Source organism: Pipistrellus kuhlii, unplaced genomic scaffold (genome assembly GCF_014108245.1).
Source record: "Pipistrellus kuhlii isolate mPipKuh1 unplaced genomic scaffold, mPipKuh1.p scaffold_m20_p_12, whole genome shotgun sequence".
Taxonomy (NCBI): domain Eukaryota; kingdom Metazoa; phylum Chordata; class Mammalia; order Chiroptera; family Vespertilionidae; genus Pipistrellus; species Pipistrellus kuhlii.
The window spans coordinates 31,663,088-31,682,829 of record NW_023425427.1 but is presented as its reverse complement, the minus strand read 5'-3'; the positions used below and the strand labels follow the sequence as shown (position 1 = coordinate 31,682,829).

Sequence of the window (19,742 nt, the reverse complement as noted above, 5' to 3'; positions counted from 1 at the left end):
TCCATGTAATCTGTTCTCAGTTTCTCTGCCAGTAAAACAGGTATTTTGACTTTACTAGGTATGACAAGACCTTCTGCTTAAATATGTGAAGTTTGAAACGGGACGTGATTACTTTCTCCGTTGGGTGTTGTAACCGATTAAAATGGCCCGATATTTTGCAGCTCCTTCCATCAAGAGTCTGAGGCCATCTCCCTACCCTGTGAAGCTGGGCTGCCTTGTGATTTGCTTTGACTAATGAATGTGGCAGCAGCTATGTTGTGTCAGTTCTAGGCTAAGCCTCATGCAGCCTTGCAGCTTCCACTTTCATTCCCTTAGAAAGTTGCCTACACCATGTAAGGAATACCCAGCTACATTACTGAGGGACAAGAGACCATGTGAAGAGGGACAGCCAACACCAAGGCTGGGACATGGTGAGTGAGGCCACCTTAGCCTCTCCAGCTTTAGTGGAGCCACCGGGTAATTGCTTCTACATGAATGGCCACACACAGCAAGATCAGCAGAACTACCTCAGTGAGCTCAACCCAAATTGCCACAGAATCAGGAGGAATAATGTCACTGAACTGTGGCAGCAGGGCCATGCTTCTTCTGAAGCCCCTCGCAAAGAATCTTCCTTACTTCCTCCTCCTTCTGGTGGTTCTTGGTGGGCTGTGGTGTTCCCTGGCTTGTGGTTGTACAACATCAACTATAGCATCTGTCTTCACTGGCCTCTTCTCTGAGTGTCTCTGTGCCTCTTCCTATATGGACATCGGAGATTGCTTTTAAGGGCCCACCCTCATCCAGTATGATCTCATTTTACTTTAATTACACAGGCAAAACCCTATCTCCAAAGTAAGATGACATTCACAGGTACCTTAGGAATCTTTTGGAGGGACACAAATCAACCCACAATAGGTAGTTTGTTAAAGAGCAAAATATTGGTACTCTTTCCTATAATTTTTTCGTACTTCAAACTTAAGGAGATAGATCTACAGATGATAAAACAGAAAGGATTATCATGTTCTTAAAGATAACAATGCAAGAGAGAGTCCAAGTATCCCAGGAAGAAAAGATCTAGATAGGGTGTTTTACTTATTGTTAGGAGTCTTCGTGGTAATGCAAAACATCAGGTGTTATACATTAAACAGTCTCAGTCATTCTGATTATCTTTATCCACCCATGACACTTATTTTATAAGAACAATAAACAGGCCTTTAAGATCAGAGCATACTGTGTCCAGCATCGCATATTATATCTCTGTGAAAGTCAAATTCTGTCAGATCCTCCTGGTTACCGCTGACCCACTTCTCTTCTGCCTCATCCATACTTTTTAAAGGAGTGTCCTCTACCAGCTTCCTTCATTTCCTCCGAATGGACTCCCTCTGTCACCCTGTGAAATCCGACTTCCTTCCCCACAACTTTGCAAAAACTGCTGTTTCAGAGGTTCACACTAACCCCGTCAAGGCAAATCCAATGGCTCTTTATTTGTCCTCATACTTTGGCATCTGACCTTTTTAACTGCCTTGTTAGCTTCCTTTTCTAATACTACCTTAGTCAGCCATCTCTTGGACAAATTCTTCTTCTTTTTGTAGCTCTTTCTTCTTGTTCCAACTGACGATGACTCTTCACCTACGCCCATTCCTTTTCTCTTCCACCGTGCTTTTCCACTTAGGAAATGTGTCCATTTTTCATTCCCACTCCCAACTCACCGATGGCTCCCTAATTAATATGTATTTTCCATTCTGATTTACCATTCAAGCCCTAAGCCTATATCTCAAGCTTCCCAATGAAAACATTGCTTATTTTATGCTCATCTATATTAGTTAGAGTAGACTCAGTGATGCTGTGTTAACAAATAGTCCCAACATCTGAGTGGCTTGCAAAAACGAGAAGGCAGGCTGACAGGTCAGCCTCTGTCTCGAGTACTGCTGGTTGTGTAGAATAGGGAAAAGGTGACATGACAAAGATCAGGCTGGATCGTAAAGCTTCACCTTGAAGTGACCACATCACCTTCAACAAGGTGAAAGTAAAATCCACACTCAAAGAGGGACAACAAATATATGTAAATGTGCAGTCTACTATATTCTCTTAAATAAAAACTCTGTAAAAGAAGTACAAAGTCATCCTCCCAAAACTAACTCTAATTACTAATTTTCACAATTTCTCATTGACAGCATCTTTATCCAGTGTCCTCTGAATGGCAATTTTGGTGTTACCTCTTTTATAAATATTAGTTTGTTACAAAAGCAGTCTTTGAAGAAAATTTGGAAAACTATACATATACAAATACTTCATATATATTTAGAAATACTAGTATATAGCTAAATCAATACTATTACCCAAGTATAACACTTATAAATATGTGGGCATATGTCCTTATGGTCCCCTCCCTCTTATATGTATTACCTCTATAGTGAGATGTACGCATATTCATTTTTAAATTAAAATATCATACTATACATATATATAGCTGTGACTTAAAATAATGTATCAAGATAAGTTTTTCAACATTTCCTTTTCCTTCTTTATTTAAAAATTTCAGATGATAATGATTTGCAAATTTAAATATTCAGCTATGACCTCTGCCCTGAGTCTCAAATTCCTAAACAAAACTACAAAGTAGATAATCCCATTTGAATTTCTAACATGCATCTTAGACTTAATATGTCCCCAATTATGTTCTTGATTCACCCAAAAAGCCTGCTCTCACCCACCAGTCTTTTCAACCTCTGTTAAAATCATCAGATCCACCCATCGCTCCATCACTGGAGACATCTTGATTTCTCTTTTTCTCTCACTGTCCCTTACCCCACACCCAATCCACCAGCCCAATCTCTAAAATAAATACACTTAGAGCTGACTGCTTCTCTCCCTCTGTTCTCAGCTGTGGTCCTGCCGCCATAACCTTTCCCCAGGACACTGTACCACCTCCCAGCTGCTCTCCTTCCTTCTGCTCTTTATTTCTCACATGGTAACCAGAGGGATCTTTTAAGCACAAAAGTCAATTATACCACACCTCTGCTCCAAAACCTTCCCACTGCAGTTAGAAGAACATTTTGACTTTTCCCATGATCTACATAGCCTTTCCGTGGTTCGGTTCCTGCCTATTTTTCTCTTCATCGCTCCCCCTCTCTCCCTCATTCACTCTACTTCAGACATACTCGTTGGCTCTTTCTTTTCTTCCAACACACCAGACGTTTCTCAGCAGCCCCAGCACTTGCTAATCCCCCTGGCCTGTCTTGGCCAGAGTTCCCTCCTCAGGAATGTGCTCCTTGACCATTCTCTCTAAGGTATCCACACAGCCCCTTCAGGCCCTTTTACATTCTCTGCATAGCATTTGCTGTATCTGATATTTCCTTGTTTATTTCTTTATGGTGTTCCCATTGGAAAATTACTTCCTTTAGAAAAATAGCCTTGTCTGTCTTACAGCTCTATTCTCTGCACTTAGAACACTGCCCTCAATATTCATGAAATGAGCACGTGAATAAATATTTAGTTGCTTTTCCAGTCCAGCTGATTCCCTTGGAGGTACCTGAAGACGAGGTCCTCTTTCTTTCCAATTCTCCTTACCCCAGCCTAATTCCAGACCCCAACATCTCATATTGGAATGACTGAAGCTCCTTCCTTATCCCTCTTATTCAACCCCCTCCAATCCATCTGCTTACTGATAGTTATTCTTCCCATTAGTTTAGTTCCTGGCACTCACCTCCTTGTCCTTCAGATCCTGGCTGAAGTCTCACCTCCTCACCTCTCAGGGCTGCTGCAATATCTTCCCCTCTTTCTGTCAACATTCCTGTTATTAACCCTTACCCAGCCAGAAAACACCATCCCCTATGTTCTCCATCTTTTCCATTTATGCTTACTTGCTTACTCCAGCTAAATTCTGAGGGCATATACTGGTTCATTTATGGTTTTGTTTGTTTGCTTCTCATAATGCCTAGAGAAAGCCATAGGCAATCAAAAAAGTTACTGCTGAGCTGAAACCGGTTTGGCTCAGTGGATAGACCGTCGTTCTGTGGACTGAAGGGTCCCAGGTTCGATTCCGGTCAAGGGCATGTGCCTTGGTTGTGGGCACATCCCCGGTGTGGGGTGTGCAGGAGGCAGTTGGTCGATGTTTCTAGCTCTCTATCTCTCTCCTTTCCTCTTTGTAAAAAGTCAATAAAATATTTTTTTTTTAAAAAGAGTTACTGCTGAGCTGAATGAAATTATTGGATAGGCAACAAAATACAATAGGTAAGCTGGCTACTCCTTCTAAAAAGTTGCTATGAAAACAGATAGTGAGTCCGAATGAAAGAGTAAAATACTACCGTGTTTCCCCGAAAATAAGATATCCTCCAAAAATAAGACCTACTTACATGTTTCCTTCTGAGTGAAATATAAGGCATTCCTCCGAAAATAAATCCCCCCCCCCCCCTTAGGCTAAACATGAGAGATTTGGTCCACTGATTCTGAAAGAAATGGAGTCACAAGAAATTCACCAGGAAATTCAGGAATTGGATTGTTATGATGATGTTCCAGAAGATGATGACATGATTGTCATTGAATAAATGAGTAAATTCTTGATACTATAAGATTCACGGTTTGTCTGGTTTGTGTTGACAACTACCGTACTACCGAACCGTATACAGGTAATAAATTTCCTTTATTTTCATTTAACAATAAATGTGTACTGTATTCTTCTTCATGGAAAAATAAGACATCCCCTGAAAATAAGACCTAGCGCATCTTTGTGAGCAAAAATTAAAATAAGACACTGTCTTATTTTCGGGGAAACACCTAGGGTAGGAGGTGAAGCAAACCAGCCAAACTGTCCTCAGGGAGGTGACAACCTTTTTTGGGGGGGGAGGTGGGAGGAGATTTCCTAGAGGATATTTTTTCCACTGATTTTAGTGGAAGAGTGGGAATAAAAGAGGAGAGGGGGAGAGAAACATCGATGTGAAAAAGCCACCTAACTGGTTGACTTCCCCATGTGCCCCAACCAGGGTGGGGAACATGCAACCCAGGCATGTGCCCGTGACCAGAATCGAACCTGCTACATGCCGTCCAGAATGGGAGGTGACACTTTTATTCCCACAGAGAAGAAGAGATGGTCACCACTGCCTTGAAACAACGTTTAGGTTAAATGGTAGAATAAAGTGCACTTTAGTGGACTTTGAACCTGACTTTTCCCACTAACATAAAGGAAGTTTAAATTACTGCATGAGGACTAGCACCCCTTCAGCAACTCTAGTTTGTCTCCTTAATGAACCCTGAGCCCCAGGTAGATAACTTTGACGAGAGCACAATTTCTCCTGAGTGGTCTCAGTCCACAGCAGAAAGCTGAGTACAGAGAACTCTAATGGTGCCACCAAAGGACATGTTGGCTGGGGACTTCCCTGTGTGGCAGCCGGGGGGAGGGGGGGGGCCCGAAACTGGGGGGAAAGCATTTCTTCCTGTGGGCATTCTCCCAGTTTGCCTAATTGGAGGTAGGGGGCAGCATAGGCACCATATCTCCCTGCACAGAGGAAAACCAAGCCTGTCCATCCAGTCGTATCAAGGCCAAAATAACAACATAAAGACTTCTGAGCAGGTAATCATACTCTCTTTTGCTAATCACAAACTTTCCTCACTCAAATGTTCTGGCTAAATAAGACACAATCTTTATTCTTTTATTTATTTTAAACAAACTTAAAACTATATTACTTAAAAATAAACATGGTATCAACTCAAATACTTATCTCAGGCCAAATGGAAATCATGGACACATTTATCTGATGGAGAAAATAATGCTTTTTAAGAATTTCCTGGCCACCCCAGGAAATGAGTAATGTGACTATAATGCTAAGAGTGATTGAAAAGCATTCCCAGAATGTACACATCTAAATAACTGTTGTTCTCTATAATGCCACACAAGAAGTGCCAGTTCATTCTGATAGAGCTGCCTTCCTGAAGTCACTTTTGGAACTCTTCTTTCCAGTTGATTTCAGAGCTACTTAAAGAGGCATGTAAAACATAGCTTCATTATTTTAGAGTCCCATCTTATCTTTAATTCAAACTGATATTACCTAATTTAACTGGCTTGCTTTTATACTGGCTTATTCCAGAAATCATACAAATCATACTTAGAATATAGTAACCCTCACTAGCTGGAGTGAATGAATGAATGAATGAATGAACTGTCAAACTAACCAGCCTAGGTTTTACAAGCCTACTAACTCATCCGTGTGCCAGAAAGTCAAGAGATGGGAGAAAGTAGAAGGGTTTTACAGTTATGCATTTCTTAATCTATTTCAGTTTAGCCGGAATATCATTAGGTAATCCGTCTTCTATTTTTATGTTTGGCCTTTCAAAGGGAAGAACAATGAATTTTAAACATTGTATGATGGAAATGCTAGAAAAACTTTAGGAAGCCTTTGAAATTTCTGAGCAGAGTGATACTAACATGTTGTGTTAACTCCAAAGCTAATCCCAAAGAAATGTGAAGTAAATCCATCTTTCTATACTCTGATTCAAGGGAAAAATACAGTGAGTTTTGCTATCTGGAATCTTATTTTATAACTAGAGGTCAGTGCACAAAATTCGTGCATGGGTAGGGTCCCTAGGCCTGGCCAGCCAATCATGGCCCCCACTAATATCCACCTTGGCCTGGCACCACCCACTCACCTGCTCCACCATCCTGCTACAGTCCTGCTCTCATCAGAGCCCATCGGGCCTGGCAGCATGTCCACTGCTGTCTGCTGCCAGCGCTGCATTGCCGACGCCCACCATGTCCTGTGCCACACCCTGGTGGCCAAGGTACGTCTAACTCCCTGTCAGTCAAACTCCAACTCGTGGGGACAATTTGCATATTAGCCTTTTATTATATGGGATAGACAGATATTCTGACTTTCTATTTGCCATTGCCTTTAAAAGGGCTAAAATTTATGTAAAGAAGGGCAGACTGGACTATATTGTAAAGTAAAAAGCAAGAGAAAGTGTAACAACTAGAGTCTAAAACAGAATTTTGTTTTTTGAACATCTAGAGTGTCCTCTTAGTTCCTCAAAAAAGAACTAAGTGGCTAGAACAATCTGCCGTTATTATTAACCCACTTATTCAATGAACAGAGACAGAAAGTGAGAGGCAGAGGTTAACACCATCTTTAGCTGTATGTAAGGCAAAGGAAAAGAGAGAAATGCATGACTACTTTAATCCCCTTCAGAGGTCATGTAGGGACCTGGAAGAGAAGTTAAACAGGAAGAGGTCAGACACATTTAGGAGAGGGGGTGGAAATGTCAGAATAAAGATTTAAAAGAACGATAAAATCCAGCTGGGTGTGAATGTGAGGAAATTATCACACTGAAGGCTACTGATGAGAGTGTAAACAGAGATAACGTCTGGGAGACACTTTGGCCATGTGTGGCAAAAGCTTGAAAAATGTTTCTCTCTTTTGATCAAGCAATTCCACTCCTAGACATTTTTAAGGAAGTATTTGCACTGTCACATAAAGATGTATGTATAAGACTGTTCCATTAAGCTCCATACATTATTATGAAAAATTGGAAAGTATCTTAAGGCTCAATAGTAGACAGTTAATTCAATAAATCATTGCATATTCAATAAAGGCAACTTTATACAACCTATGTAAATTATAACATAGATCTACATGGGTTGACATGGAGAGTTACTCATATTTTAAAGTAAAAAAACAAATACTTGGGCAGTATATGCCATATAATCTTATAAAAATGGAAGGAGACACATCCAAATGTTAACAGCTGTGGTAGAAATGTTTGCTTACGGTACTTTTCTATTTCTAATGATGAACATGAATGAAAAGAATAAAGGACAAGAGAAGCTCTGGTTCTGCCACTACCATTTCTGTTTTTCTGTTCCTGCATTTGAGCTGAACGCAGCGGGACACAATGTAACGGTCTTACATCATATGCTACAATAACTTTACCATTTGTTTGATTTCACCACCCCCTGCATACGGATGCCTTTGTATATAGTTGCAGAAATTTCTACCTGTTTTTATTCTGTGTGCCCCCAGACTGTGAATGCAGAGAACTGTACCACTACTGTGCAAACTCCAGAAGCACAGGGACGACACTTTATAAGCTCTGTTGTGTTTTCCTAGAGCCTAGAGAACCTTAATGGCTGCTGACTGGTAATAAATTAGACTGAACATTTTTGGGATAGAGATAGCACACTCTCTTTATCACTGAGCAAGATGTGAAGAAGCACCCAGTTGTTGGCCACTACGATGAACGAAGAGCTCCTGTTGCTTAGCCTTCTCCAGCAAGAAGTCCGAGTGTTGTCACATGCCTTCCCAAGGTCCCTATTAAGAATGATGGAAACCTCATCCCATTCCATCACTAGCTCTGAGTGGAGATTGACACGGAAGATCTAGTCCCCTGAGCACTATCACATTATGTAATTTTATCTTCTCTTCCATGTAAAAGTATACATTAGCTTCACACATACATGTGAATTGTCAGAGCTCAAAATTTCACCCTGGGAGGTGTTTTCTTTTCAATTGCACAAGATGCCTAGAAGTCAAGTGGCTTTCCCAAGAATCTGAGAGAAAATGATTCTGAATGTGAAAAAGCCAAAATTTTGAGTTCAGTTGCCTGAAGCCTCTACTATTGTTCTTTGGTCTAGAACACATCAGACAAATGAAGTAATTCCTGAAAGTTGCCATCCCCCTCTGCCATCACTACTAAAGGTTAGCACTGTGCCCAGCCAGCATGGCTCCGTGGTTGAGCATCGACCTATGAACCAGGAGGTCACAGTTCAATTCCTGGTCAGTCAGAGCATATGCCCAAGTTGCGGGCTTGATACCAGTGTGGGAAATGGAGGAGGCAGCTAATCATTGATTCTCTCACATCATTGATGTTTCTATCTCTTTATCTCTCCCTCTACTTTTCTCTCTGAAATCAATAAAAATATATTTTTTAAAAATAACAGCACTGTTACATTGCATATATACATTATACATGTGAATACATATATATTGCTATACTTGCATCATCTTTGCAGACAAAAGAGCAAATTCTTCTCAGGAAATCTCTTGACCTTTACCTTGTTCTGGTTCTTATGCTCAAAATTATTGAGGTTGTTTTTTAATGTAATCTGTTTTCTTAGCTCCTTGTTTTGATCTTCCATAAATCACTCACTAATATCACGCTTATTATTTTTACATTATATATATACATTATACACACACACACACACACACACACACACATATATATATACACACACACACACACATATATACACACACACACACACACACACACACATACATACATACAGTTCTTGGCACATAGTAAATACTCAGTAAGTGTCAATTTAAAAAAAAAATAAAATGAGATGGCAGCATGTCATAGTGGTTAAGGGGGAGGAGTCTGGAATAAGGCTGTCTGCATTTGAATCGCAGTTTTGCTCCTAATTAGCTGTCTGTGACTTTGGACAATTTTCAAAACTTGTTTGTGCTCAGTTTCTTCACCTGTAAAATGGAGATAGTACTGTTCCTACTTTATAAGGGGTAAATGAGTTATAATATGTTAATGCTTAGACCAGTACCTGCCATAAAGTAACCATTATAGAAGCATAAGCCATTATCATTTATTCTTTCAATCTTAAATGTCCAAAAGGTCATTCATGTTTTTTCTGCATTTTGCACTTTTGTCCTCTTTATCCAAGTTTTTTATTTTACTTTTAATATTTGATCAAGTTCTACATCTATTCTGCACTTGAAAGAAACAAAAGACTTTGTTTAATGAATTTTCAGAATATTAGTAATATTTTTTATAATCTATGAAAGCACGAAATGCCAGTAATAAATAAAGGTATTGATAAGTCTTGGTGCTCACACAAAAACTGTATTATGAATTTAATGCAGCAGTGCCTGAAATCCCAAATGCAAACATTATTATGAATGGCCTAATTCAGATCTAGTCTTTGGGCACAGGAAGCCAGTATCAATTAAACTGAAATAAGGACAAGTATATAATACTTATAAGAAATTACATTTTGTTCTCCCAGCTCAGAAAAAGTCAATGGTGGATTTTTTTCTCTTATATCTCTCTGAGCTGTGGGTTCTAGAGAAATGGTTAAGTATAACAAGTCATACAATTACTTAGTGCTTAAAACAAAACAAAACAAAACAAAAGTCTTATATGATGATTTTCAAATCATGTAAATGTAGGCTCCATAAGAGCATGTAGAGCCAGTGCGATTGTGGGGGAATGGGCACTGATGGGCATCCCCAGGTTCCTCCTTCATTTGGCCCTGCCCCTATACTGGGCAATGCTGCTTGCAAGAAGCCACAAAATTTGAGAACTGTGGGGACATTCTTTTTCCTACTGTGAGATAAGTATGCTCACTCTTTCTTGAGGTTGGTGTGGGCAGAACTAGGCTCTTTACAAATAAAAATTTAATACATGAGATTTCAACATTTCCTCAATAGGAATCATATTTTATCCCATAAACGTTTTAGGGGTTAGTTTATATTATTCTGAGTAGAAAGGTGAGAAAACATGAACCCATGTTGAGTGTACTGATGGCCATATCTCAACACTGTCTTACTTTTGAAAGTTGATCTGTTTAAGAAAATAATATGTAGGCATGAAAGGGAAAACATTATCTTTTTCAGCTGTAAAATTGCAAAATAGCACATTGTTAGTTTATTTAGATAGTAAATACTAACCAGAATACAGAACAATTTGCCAATGCTGCTACTGAAATGATTTTTTTTAAAAATGAATTCCCTCTTGCTTTTAAAGGAAATTCTTAAGATACATAGATCAAAATAGCTTGTGGTCAATTAAGAGCACAGTTTTTGGGGCAGTTTGTAATTTTAGCTCTACCACTTCTGCTTGCATGGCCTTGAAAAAATTGCCTGGCCTTAGCAACTACATCTCCAAGCTTCATTTCCCTATTCTATCTGAGGCTTCATATGAATCTTATAAGATTTTTTTGTAAGGATTTAATGATATAACCCATTAAATATGTAATACAGAGTCTAGGCCCTAGACTCTAGGGCATGGTAAGTGATCAATAAATGGTGAATTTTAATTCTATCAATACTAGGTATGTCCTTTTTAATCCACTCCTTTAAACAATATTTATGCCAACCTCCTTAGCACTGCTCTTAACCCCACACACAAAATGTTTCAAAAGGGAGAAAGAACCTCCAAAATAGGATCACTCAGTCTTTCTTCTTGCCTGAGGATTAGGGAAACTTTTATATTTTGTTTAATATTTGAGCGAGGCTCTTCTTGGTCAGATTGCATCACACATTCTATTCCATTGGGTGTGTTTTATATTCTCAGCACAGAGATAGATAGTCTATGAGGGAGAACATCCACCCCAAGGCAGCTCCAACCAGACACTGGCATCACCACAGCCAACCCAAACTGGTCTCCGTACGGAAAGTTCTCCAATATCAGCTTTTCTTCCTACCTTTCCTTCTTAGGCTCTCAAAGAAGTGATAACAGAGATGATGATCACAATGATGAAGTTGACAGTAATGCTGATAAGGATAACTAACCTTTATTCTGAACCAGGCACGACAAGCACTCTGTACATACTGTTTCACTTAATCTCCCCAACAGTACTAAAAGATGGGTAATATGACCACTTGAAATATAAAAAATACAAAGTTTAGAGAGGTTAAATAACTTGTCTATGGTCACATAGTTAGCTTGTAAGAGAGCTCATCTGCAGGCAGATCTGATTCCAACCAGGCCACACCAATCTCACTGCTGTTTTCAAGACTGCCTACAGGATTACCGTATTTTTCGGACCATAAGACTCACTTTTTCCCCCCCAGAAGTGGGGGGAAAAAGTCCCTGCGTCTTATGGTCCGAATATAGCCTACACATATACTTTAAAAAAAAAGTTTTTTTACTTGCCCGGCTCTGTGTGGTCTCTGTGTGCTTGCCCGGCTCTAAAATGGTTCTAAATGCTGCTGTTTACTTTATAAGGTTGGTTACATGTGTTTATGACTGTGATGTTGGGTTTTAATGCACATAAAATATTTTAGGACACTATTTGTTTCAGAATCTTTTTTTCTTCATTTCCCTTCTCTAAAAACTGGTGCATCTTATGGTCCGAAAAATACGGTAGTTCAGGTCCTGCTGCTCTCTCTAGATTAACACTGATCAGAATACAGAACAATTGGCCAATGCTGCTACTGAAATGATTTATTTGTAAATTAATTCATCTGACCCACAGTCTTTTTCTGCCCGAGTTACACTTCCTGACATCGAAGTTACAAGGATGGAGGAATAGCAGCTATGACAATTAGTACATCCATCAGTAACTTCAGTTTGACCCCCATAATTCCCAAATGAATTGCCCCTCCTGTGAAACATAATGCAGAAAAAAAAATCCCCATAGGGAGATCGCTGATGTGCCTTATACCTTTTGACCTCCAACATCAATATACATACAGTACACATTAATAATTGAAATAATTTTAAAGATGAAGAAATAGGTAAAAGAAATTGTTTGTTCACAGCTACACTACAGGTTCCTTCTTTCAAACCTCTTTACACACTAGCAGCCCATAAATTTCCTATGAAACCAGCCTTTCAAAGACTCAGCTAAAAAACTTAACAAATCCTAGAGCAGTGAGGGCAGTAGAATAATAAATTGATCCTTCAGGACCAGTTTCATATTTTCTTTTAACCAGACAGTCTAGATTTCTCAAGACAAGACAAAAATGTCTCCAAAACACTTGTCAGGCAGTTTTCAGTGGTTAAAGCACCTCTGGTGAGAACGTGGGGCAGTAAATATGCTCGCATTTAGTTGGTACAATATTGACTATGAATTGCGTGGCAAGTTGGATCCATGTCCTTAGTTCTTTGCTGGAGCGCTATAAATGTAAAAATGTCAGCCACAGGCGATTCCTTTTGTTTATTTAAATGGAGACTTTTTTAAAAAATCACTTTTTCCACTTCATGGCTCCTTTGGACCAGGGAATAAAAATAGTAGCTATGTCAGCAGGAGCCAAACTTTTTCTGAAAAATAAAAATAAAAATAAAACGAGAGGGGAAAGAAAAGGTCCTACTCAGGACAAGTGAAGTCTTGAAGCAGCTGCCTTAGAGCAAAAACTCCTGTTTCAGCCACTTCTTCCCTCGCCCTTTCTCAGAGCAGCATCTAAGTAAGGCGCAGTTGGAGAGAAATCCGGGGCCATGCTCACCCGGCGCCCTCACCCTCCCAGGCCGCCACCTGTCAGAGCCCCGTGGGGGCGGCGCCGGCGGAGGCGCGCGGGGTGGGTGGCAGCCCTGGGGCTGCTCAGAGCAGGGACGCAGGTGGCTCTCTAGATAAACACTGACTATGCGCCCTTCCAAGCGAACTACATAAAAAATAAAATAAAATAAATAACCTGCTTAAAATAAGCATTATCCCAAGAGCAAGAGCGAGGGGTGGGATTCTCAGAGGAGAGGAGCTGGCTGAGCCCGACGCGCGGGCCAGTGCGCGCTCAGGTGCCCACCGCAGCGGCCGAGGGGCCCGGCGCTCCGCGGTCTCAGGCGCGCCCCGCAGCGGACACCCGGGACCCGGTGGAAGGCTGGTCCCCAGGAGCGGCCCCGGCGCCGTCCGCCGGCAGGGCGGGTGCGGGTGCGGCCGCGCTCCGCGGGGCGCCTCTTACCTGTTGATCTTGAGCACGAACGCGCGGCGCTCCGCGCTCGGCAGCGTGGCCATGGCGCGCGCGCGGGCCGCCCTTCAGGCTCGAGGGGCGCAACCGGCGGGGACGCGGGGACGCGGGGCACAGCCCTCGGCGCGCAGGCCGAGCGGGACGCCCGCCTCATCTGTCCGCGGAGGCTGCAGACTTCCGCATTTCCACCTTCGGCGCAGAAATAAGCCGGGGGAGGGCCCAGTGTGTCTCCGCGCGACGGCGAGCCCAGCCACCGGGGCTCCGCGGCCGGGCAGCGGGCGGGGAGGGTGTGGACGCGCCGCGGACGGCCCTCCGGATGCGGCCTTCGGCCGGCGCGCTCTTCCCGAGCCCTGACCCCCGGCAGCAGGGAGCGCGGGCGGGCGGATGCCCGGGCGGCCACGGAGCGAGGCCGGAAACCCCATCTGCCCGGAGCTGCGAGGCTGCTACCCGGCGTGGGGGCCGGAGCGGGGACCCGCACCTTCCGCCCGCCCGCCCGGTGCACAGAGCTGGCGAAGTCGGGAATTCTTTAAACTGAGCTTTAGGACGGGGTCACCCCGTGCCCGGGGGAAGGCAGGTTATAAATAAACAAAAAGCAACAGCACAATGAGTCAGTCAATGGACACTTCCGAATACAAAATAACAGCTTTTTGTAAAGATTTGGCCATCGTGCTTCCTGGGGCTCCTTAAATAAATAGGAATTACCCGTCCAAGGAATAAACATGATATCACACACACACACACACACACACACCGTGGGTTTACATGCATTTTCTCGGGGAAAACACGGCACGTAGTTTTCCTGGGATTCAAGCATATGCGGCAGCCCAGTTTATTTCAGTTTCAGACTGAGAAGTCCAGGAGGAAACGCAAGGAACGTCAGAAAGTCCCAGGGCTCCGTGGAGTGGGAAAGTCCGTGTTTATTTCAAGTTACCGGTTTGATGTAAGATTTGCTATAGGAGAGCACTCGGCAAGGAATGCCTCTACTCGTCGGTCGACTTGCCCTTAAATAAAAACACTAAAGCAAGATCTTTTCTGTTCGAGGCTGCACTACTATTCAGCGAGCGAGCCACTAGCCACATGTGGTTGTTGACCAAAGTGGCGGTTAGTCTGCATCAAGGTGTGTGGAATGTGTAAGATATACACCGAGTTTTGAAGATAGTTTTTTTTTTTTTTTTTTTATGTAATGCAAAGTAGCCTTGTTAATGATTTTCATGTTGGTCACATGTTGAAATGATGCTCTTCATACATAAGGTAAGTGAAATGTATTTTTAAAATTAGTTTTACCTCTTTGTTTTCCCCTCTTTAAAATGTGGCTTGCATTGAAGAAAATTTAAAATTTCATCTGGAGCTCACGTATGGGGTCATATTCTATTCCTATTGGACAGTGCTAGTTTGCAGTTTACAACCTAATGCTAAAATGCCTGAGCACTGAATTCCCTCCGTCATCATCCCTCCTCCCCCCATTCCTGTCTCTGGTTTTGGCTGCCTCAGGTAGTTTAGCCAACTACAGAGCTGGTTAGGTAGCTTTTGCTCCTGAATATCAATGCCTTTAAGAATACAAGACAAAGCTCAGTCTAACATTACATGGACATGAAAAAAGGTCCAAAGAAAAGAAAGCCTTTTTTTTCTTTTCTTCAGTTCACTGTGTAGTAAGTCAGCCTTTTAGATGGGCTTCTTTGGATTTCTGAGTGTTTGTGATATACACTTCCACACACAGTGAAAATATACAGGTTTCCAAACAAACACACAAAGATTTAGAACTTTCTAAATTCCCCTAAGTATTTTTTTTTTTATTGCACTGAGATTTATAAGTGTAGGGGAGGAAAAATAATTTTCCTTCTCCCCTTTTAAGTTCTGCTGCCTGGACCAATAATCAAATCCATGTGAGTCAAATTAATAGGAAAAAAAATAACCAAATTCATTACAGATGTATGTATAGGGTTTCCACAAAAATATATATGGGCCTAGAGGAGAGATGGGGTGGTTGAGACTTATATGACATATTCCATCTTGAGCTCAGGAGAAGAGGGTTGTGGTTTGGGATTTCAAAGGTCAGAAAGGCAATTTATAGGGAGCTGGAAAAGCAAATGTTTGGTAAACAAATGTTTGCTGGGCCATCTTGAACAATGGGGCCCAGAGAGGACTTTGGTCAAGAACTTGCTAGGCTCCGCCCTGTCACACGAGTTCATATTGAACTGTGGTTTCCTATGATGATATTGCCCTTTTGGGGGCAGTTCTCCATCTAAGCTCTTTTAAGCAGTTGGGGGGAGGTCAAAGATTTTCCCTGAGTCTTTTCTTTCCTAAAAATAACCAGCTTAAAATAATCACTATCCCAAAAGGCATATTTTGGGATGGCAAATTCTGCCCTCTCCCCTCCCCCATAAGCAAACACTTAGGTAGAAAAACACTAATACAACAATTCTATGAGTACTTCTTCAAACTGGGAACAAATAGATGATTCAGAGGAAAAATTTTAAACCAGAGTTTTTAGTTCACTGTGTAAGTAAGCAGCCTTTTATTTATTTATTTTTATATTTATTTTTATTTTTTAAAACATTTATTTATTTATTTTTACATATTTTATTGATTTTCCCCCCTCCCTCTCTCCCACACATCCTCTCCCTTCCCAGAGTTTTATGTCCATTGGTTGTACTTATATGCATGGATGCAAGTCCTTCAGTTGATCTATTATCTCCCCCAGATCCTCCTCCCCTCCCCACTGAAATTTGACAATCTGCTTGTTGCTTTACTGTCTCTGTATCTATCTTTTGGTTCATCAGTTTATAATCATCTTTATTATCCACAAATGAGTGAGGTCATGTGGTGTTTCTCTTTCATTGATTGGCTTATTTCACTCAGCATGATGTTCTCCAATTCCATCCAGGTTGCTGCAAATGATGAGAATTCCTTCTTTTTTATGGCAGCATAGTATTCCATTGTGTAGATGTACCATAGTTTTTGGATCCAATCATCTGCTGATGGGCACCTAGGCTGTTTCCAAATTCTGGCTATTGTAAATTGTGCTGCTATGAACATAGGGGTGCATATATCCTTTCTGATTGGTGTTTCTAGTAGTTTCTTGGGATATATTCCTAGGAGTGGGATTACTGGATCAAATGGGAGTTCCATTTTCAGTTTTTTGAGGAAATTCCACACTGTTCACAGTGGTTGCACCAGTCTGCATTCCTACCAGCAGTGCACGAGGGTTCCTTTTTCTCTGCAACCTCGCCAACACTTGTCATTTGTTGATTTGTTGGTGTTGGCCATTCTGACAGGTGTGAGATGGTACCGCATTGTTATTTTGATTTGCATCTCTCGGATAATTAGTGACTTTGAGCATGTTTTCATGTGCCTTTTGGCCTTCCTTCTGTCTTCTTTTGAAAATATTCTATTTAGGTCCATTGCCCATTTCTTAATTGGATCATTCACCTTCCTTTTATTTAGTTGTATCAGCTGTCTGTAGATGTTGGAGATTAAACCTTTATCAGTGGTGTTATTTGCAAATATGTTCTCCCACACCGTGGGCTTTCTTGTTGTTTTGTTGATGGTTTCTTTTGCTGTAAAAAAGCTTTTTATTTTGATGTAGTCCCATTTGTTTATTTTCTCTTTAGCTTCCATTGCCCTAGGGGCAGTATCAGTGAAGAAGTTCTTTTGGCATACGTCTGAGATTTTGCAGCCTGAGGATGCTTCTAGTATTTTTATGGTTTCCCGTCTGATGTTTAAGTCCTGCATCCATTTTGAGTTTATTTTTGTGTATGGTGTAAGTTGGTGATCTAGTTTCATTCTTTTGCATGTGTCTGCCCAATTTTCCCAACACCATTTATTGAAGAGACTGTCTTGACTCCATTGTATATTCGTGCCTCCTTTGTCAAATATTAATTGAGCATAGTGATTTGGGTTGATATCTGGGTTCTCAATTCTATTCCATTGATCTATATGTCTGTTCTTGTGCCAGTACCAGGCTGTTTTGAGAACAGTGGCTTTGTAATACAGTTTGAAGTCTGGTATTGAGATCCCTCCTACTTTACCCTTCTTTCTCAGGATTGCTGTGGCTATTCGGGGCCTTTTATTGTTCCAAATGAACTTTTGGAGAGTTCTTTCTAGGTCAGTGAAATACGCCGTTGGTATTTTAATGGGGAGTGCATTGAACCTATAGATTGCTTTAGGAAGTATGGACATTTTGATGATGTTGATTCTACCAATCCATGAACATGGTACGTTCTTCCATCTCCTTACATCTTCCTCTATCTCTTTTTTCAGTGTCGTGTAGTTTTCTGCATATAGGTCCTTTACTTTTTTAGTTAAATTTATTCCTAGGTATCTTAATTTTTTTGGTGCGATGGTAAATGGAATTGCTTTTTTAGTCTCTGTTTCTGTAGTTTCACTGTTGGTGTATAGAAATGCCATGGATTTCTTGGCATTAATTTTGTATCCTACTACATTGCCAAATTCATTTATTAAGTCAATTAGTTTTTTAATGGAGTCTTTTGGGTTTTTTATGTACAATATCATGTCATCTGCAAATAAGGATAACTTTACTTCTTCTTTTCCAATTTGGATGCCTTTTATTTCCTCCTCTTGTCTAATTGCAATGGCTAGTACTTACAGTACTATGAGTAAGCAGCCTTTTAGATGGGCTTCTCTGAATTTCTGAATGTTTGTGATGTACACTTCCATACACACTGAAAATATACAGATTTTCATACAAACACACAAAAATATAATGAGAGCACCACAAATTTTGATAATTTTCAATCAAGGAAATAGAGAGAGAAAAAGAGAAGGGGGAATCATAAAATCTCCCATTTTATGTTAGCTCATGCTTTATTCTACTTAGTATTTGGTACTGAACCATGAAGCTTAGGCCAGGATTACTATCCTCCATGCTGTCATTTCTCTGATGGTTAAAAATGACTCCAATCCCCCTCATTGTCACTCTGTCCAAAGCATATTTCAAAGGCCTCCTTCTTCCCACACTTTGTGACCTCTCTTGGCCTTCCCCTTTCTGTCATTTGATTTTGTTTTCACCTTTATAAGATTCCGCCCTTGACTTATATGACAGACCTATCAACCATCTCAAATTTCCCTCTAGTTTTCCTCATATCTTCTTTTTCTTACCTCTCTGGAAAGCCAACCTTTTTCTTTACATTATATCTTACCTATTTTGTTTAACAAATAATTAAATAACACTTTCCTTTCCCTGATGGTATTACCTGAGAGTCAAGGATTCCATTCACTTAAGCACATGTACCTGGGTTGCAGGTTTTATCCCTGGTGTCTGTCTGTCTGTCTCTCTCTCTCTCTCTCTCTCTCCTCCTCTCATCTCTCCTCCCCCTTCCCTTCCATTCTCTCTAAAAATCAATGGAAAGAAGAATATCCTTGGATGAGGATTAACAAAAACAAACAAATAGGTAGATAAATACAAACACCTTGTACCAGAGCCTGTTCCAAGCTCTTTACCAGCATTAATTAATTAATTAATTAATTACAGCCATTAAGTAACTAACAGTATTCCTATTTTGCAAGTGGGAAAGCTGAGGCTCAGAGAGGTTGGCTTGCCTAAGATCACAAACTGGTAAGAGAGTAAGAGACAGAATCATTTCCAATCCTGAAGTTTTGCCTTGTACAATATTTCCCAGGTATTTCCATTTCAATATATTTAAATTCCACATGTATAAAACTAACTCTCCACCTCCTCTACCCAATTGTAAGCTTGCTATTCCTCCAAACTCACTCATTTCTGTTGGCAGGACTATTTCCCTGTTTGCCAGGTTTAAAACTTTGGAGTCGTCTAGTGGGGGAAAGCAGGGAATCTGGTTCTGGCTTCAGCTTTTCTCTACTGTGTGATCCTGAGCCAGTCACACCCTGCTTGGATCACAGAGTGCTTGGTCTTAGAATGAAACCATCCGTTCACCTCTCTGTACTTTATGATTGTTTCAGCTCTAGCTTCTTCCTCTTCTTTACCCTTCAGATCTACCCATCTACCAAGGCCAGTCACGTGTTCTTTATTTTTATGAACATCACTCCTTTATAAATATCACTGTTCTTACTGCTTCCATTCTAGTCTGGCCCTTGTAAATTAACATCTGAATAACAGAAATAAGATTGAAAATGGCCTCCTTGCCTGTACTTTCTCCT

At 40.9% G+C, this 19,742-nt stretch overlaps 1 protein-coding gene across 7 annotated transcripts in view; it reads right to left on the bottom strand.

The window, feature by feature from the left end:
* Positions 1–14,000, bottom strand: part of DOCK8 (dedicator of cytokinesis 8) — a 180,521-nt gene extending 166,521 nt beyond the window's left edge. For 2 of the 7 annotated variants that reach the window (XM_045580144.1, XM_036433892.2), the window contains exon 1: positions 13,599–13,987. In XM_045580144.1, coding sequence (XP_045436100.1) covers positions 13,599–13,651 — 53 coding nt within the window. In that variant the 5' untranslated portion in view covers positions 13,652–13,987. Of the gene's footprint in view, positions 1–13,598 lie in introns of all 7 variants that reach the window. The other 5 variants (XM_036433896.2, XM_036433898.2, XM_036433895.2 and 2 more) reach the window with 5 other exon arrangements.
* Positions 14,001–19,742: the final 5,742 nt, after the last annotated feature.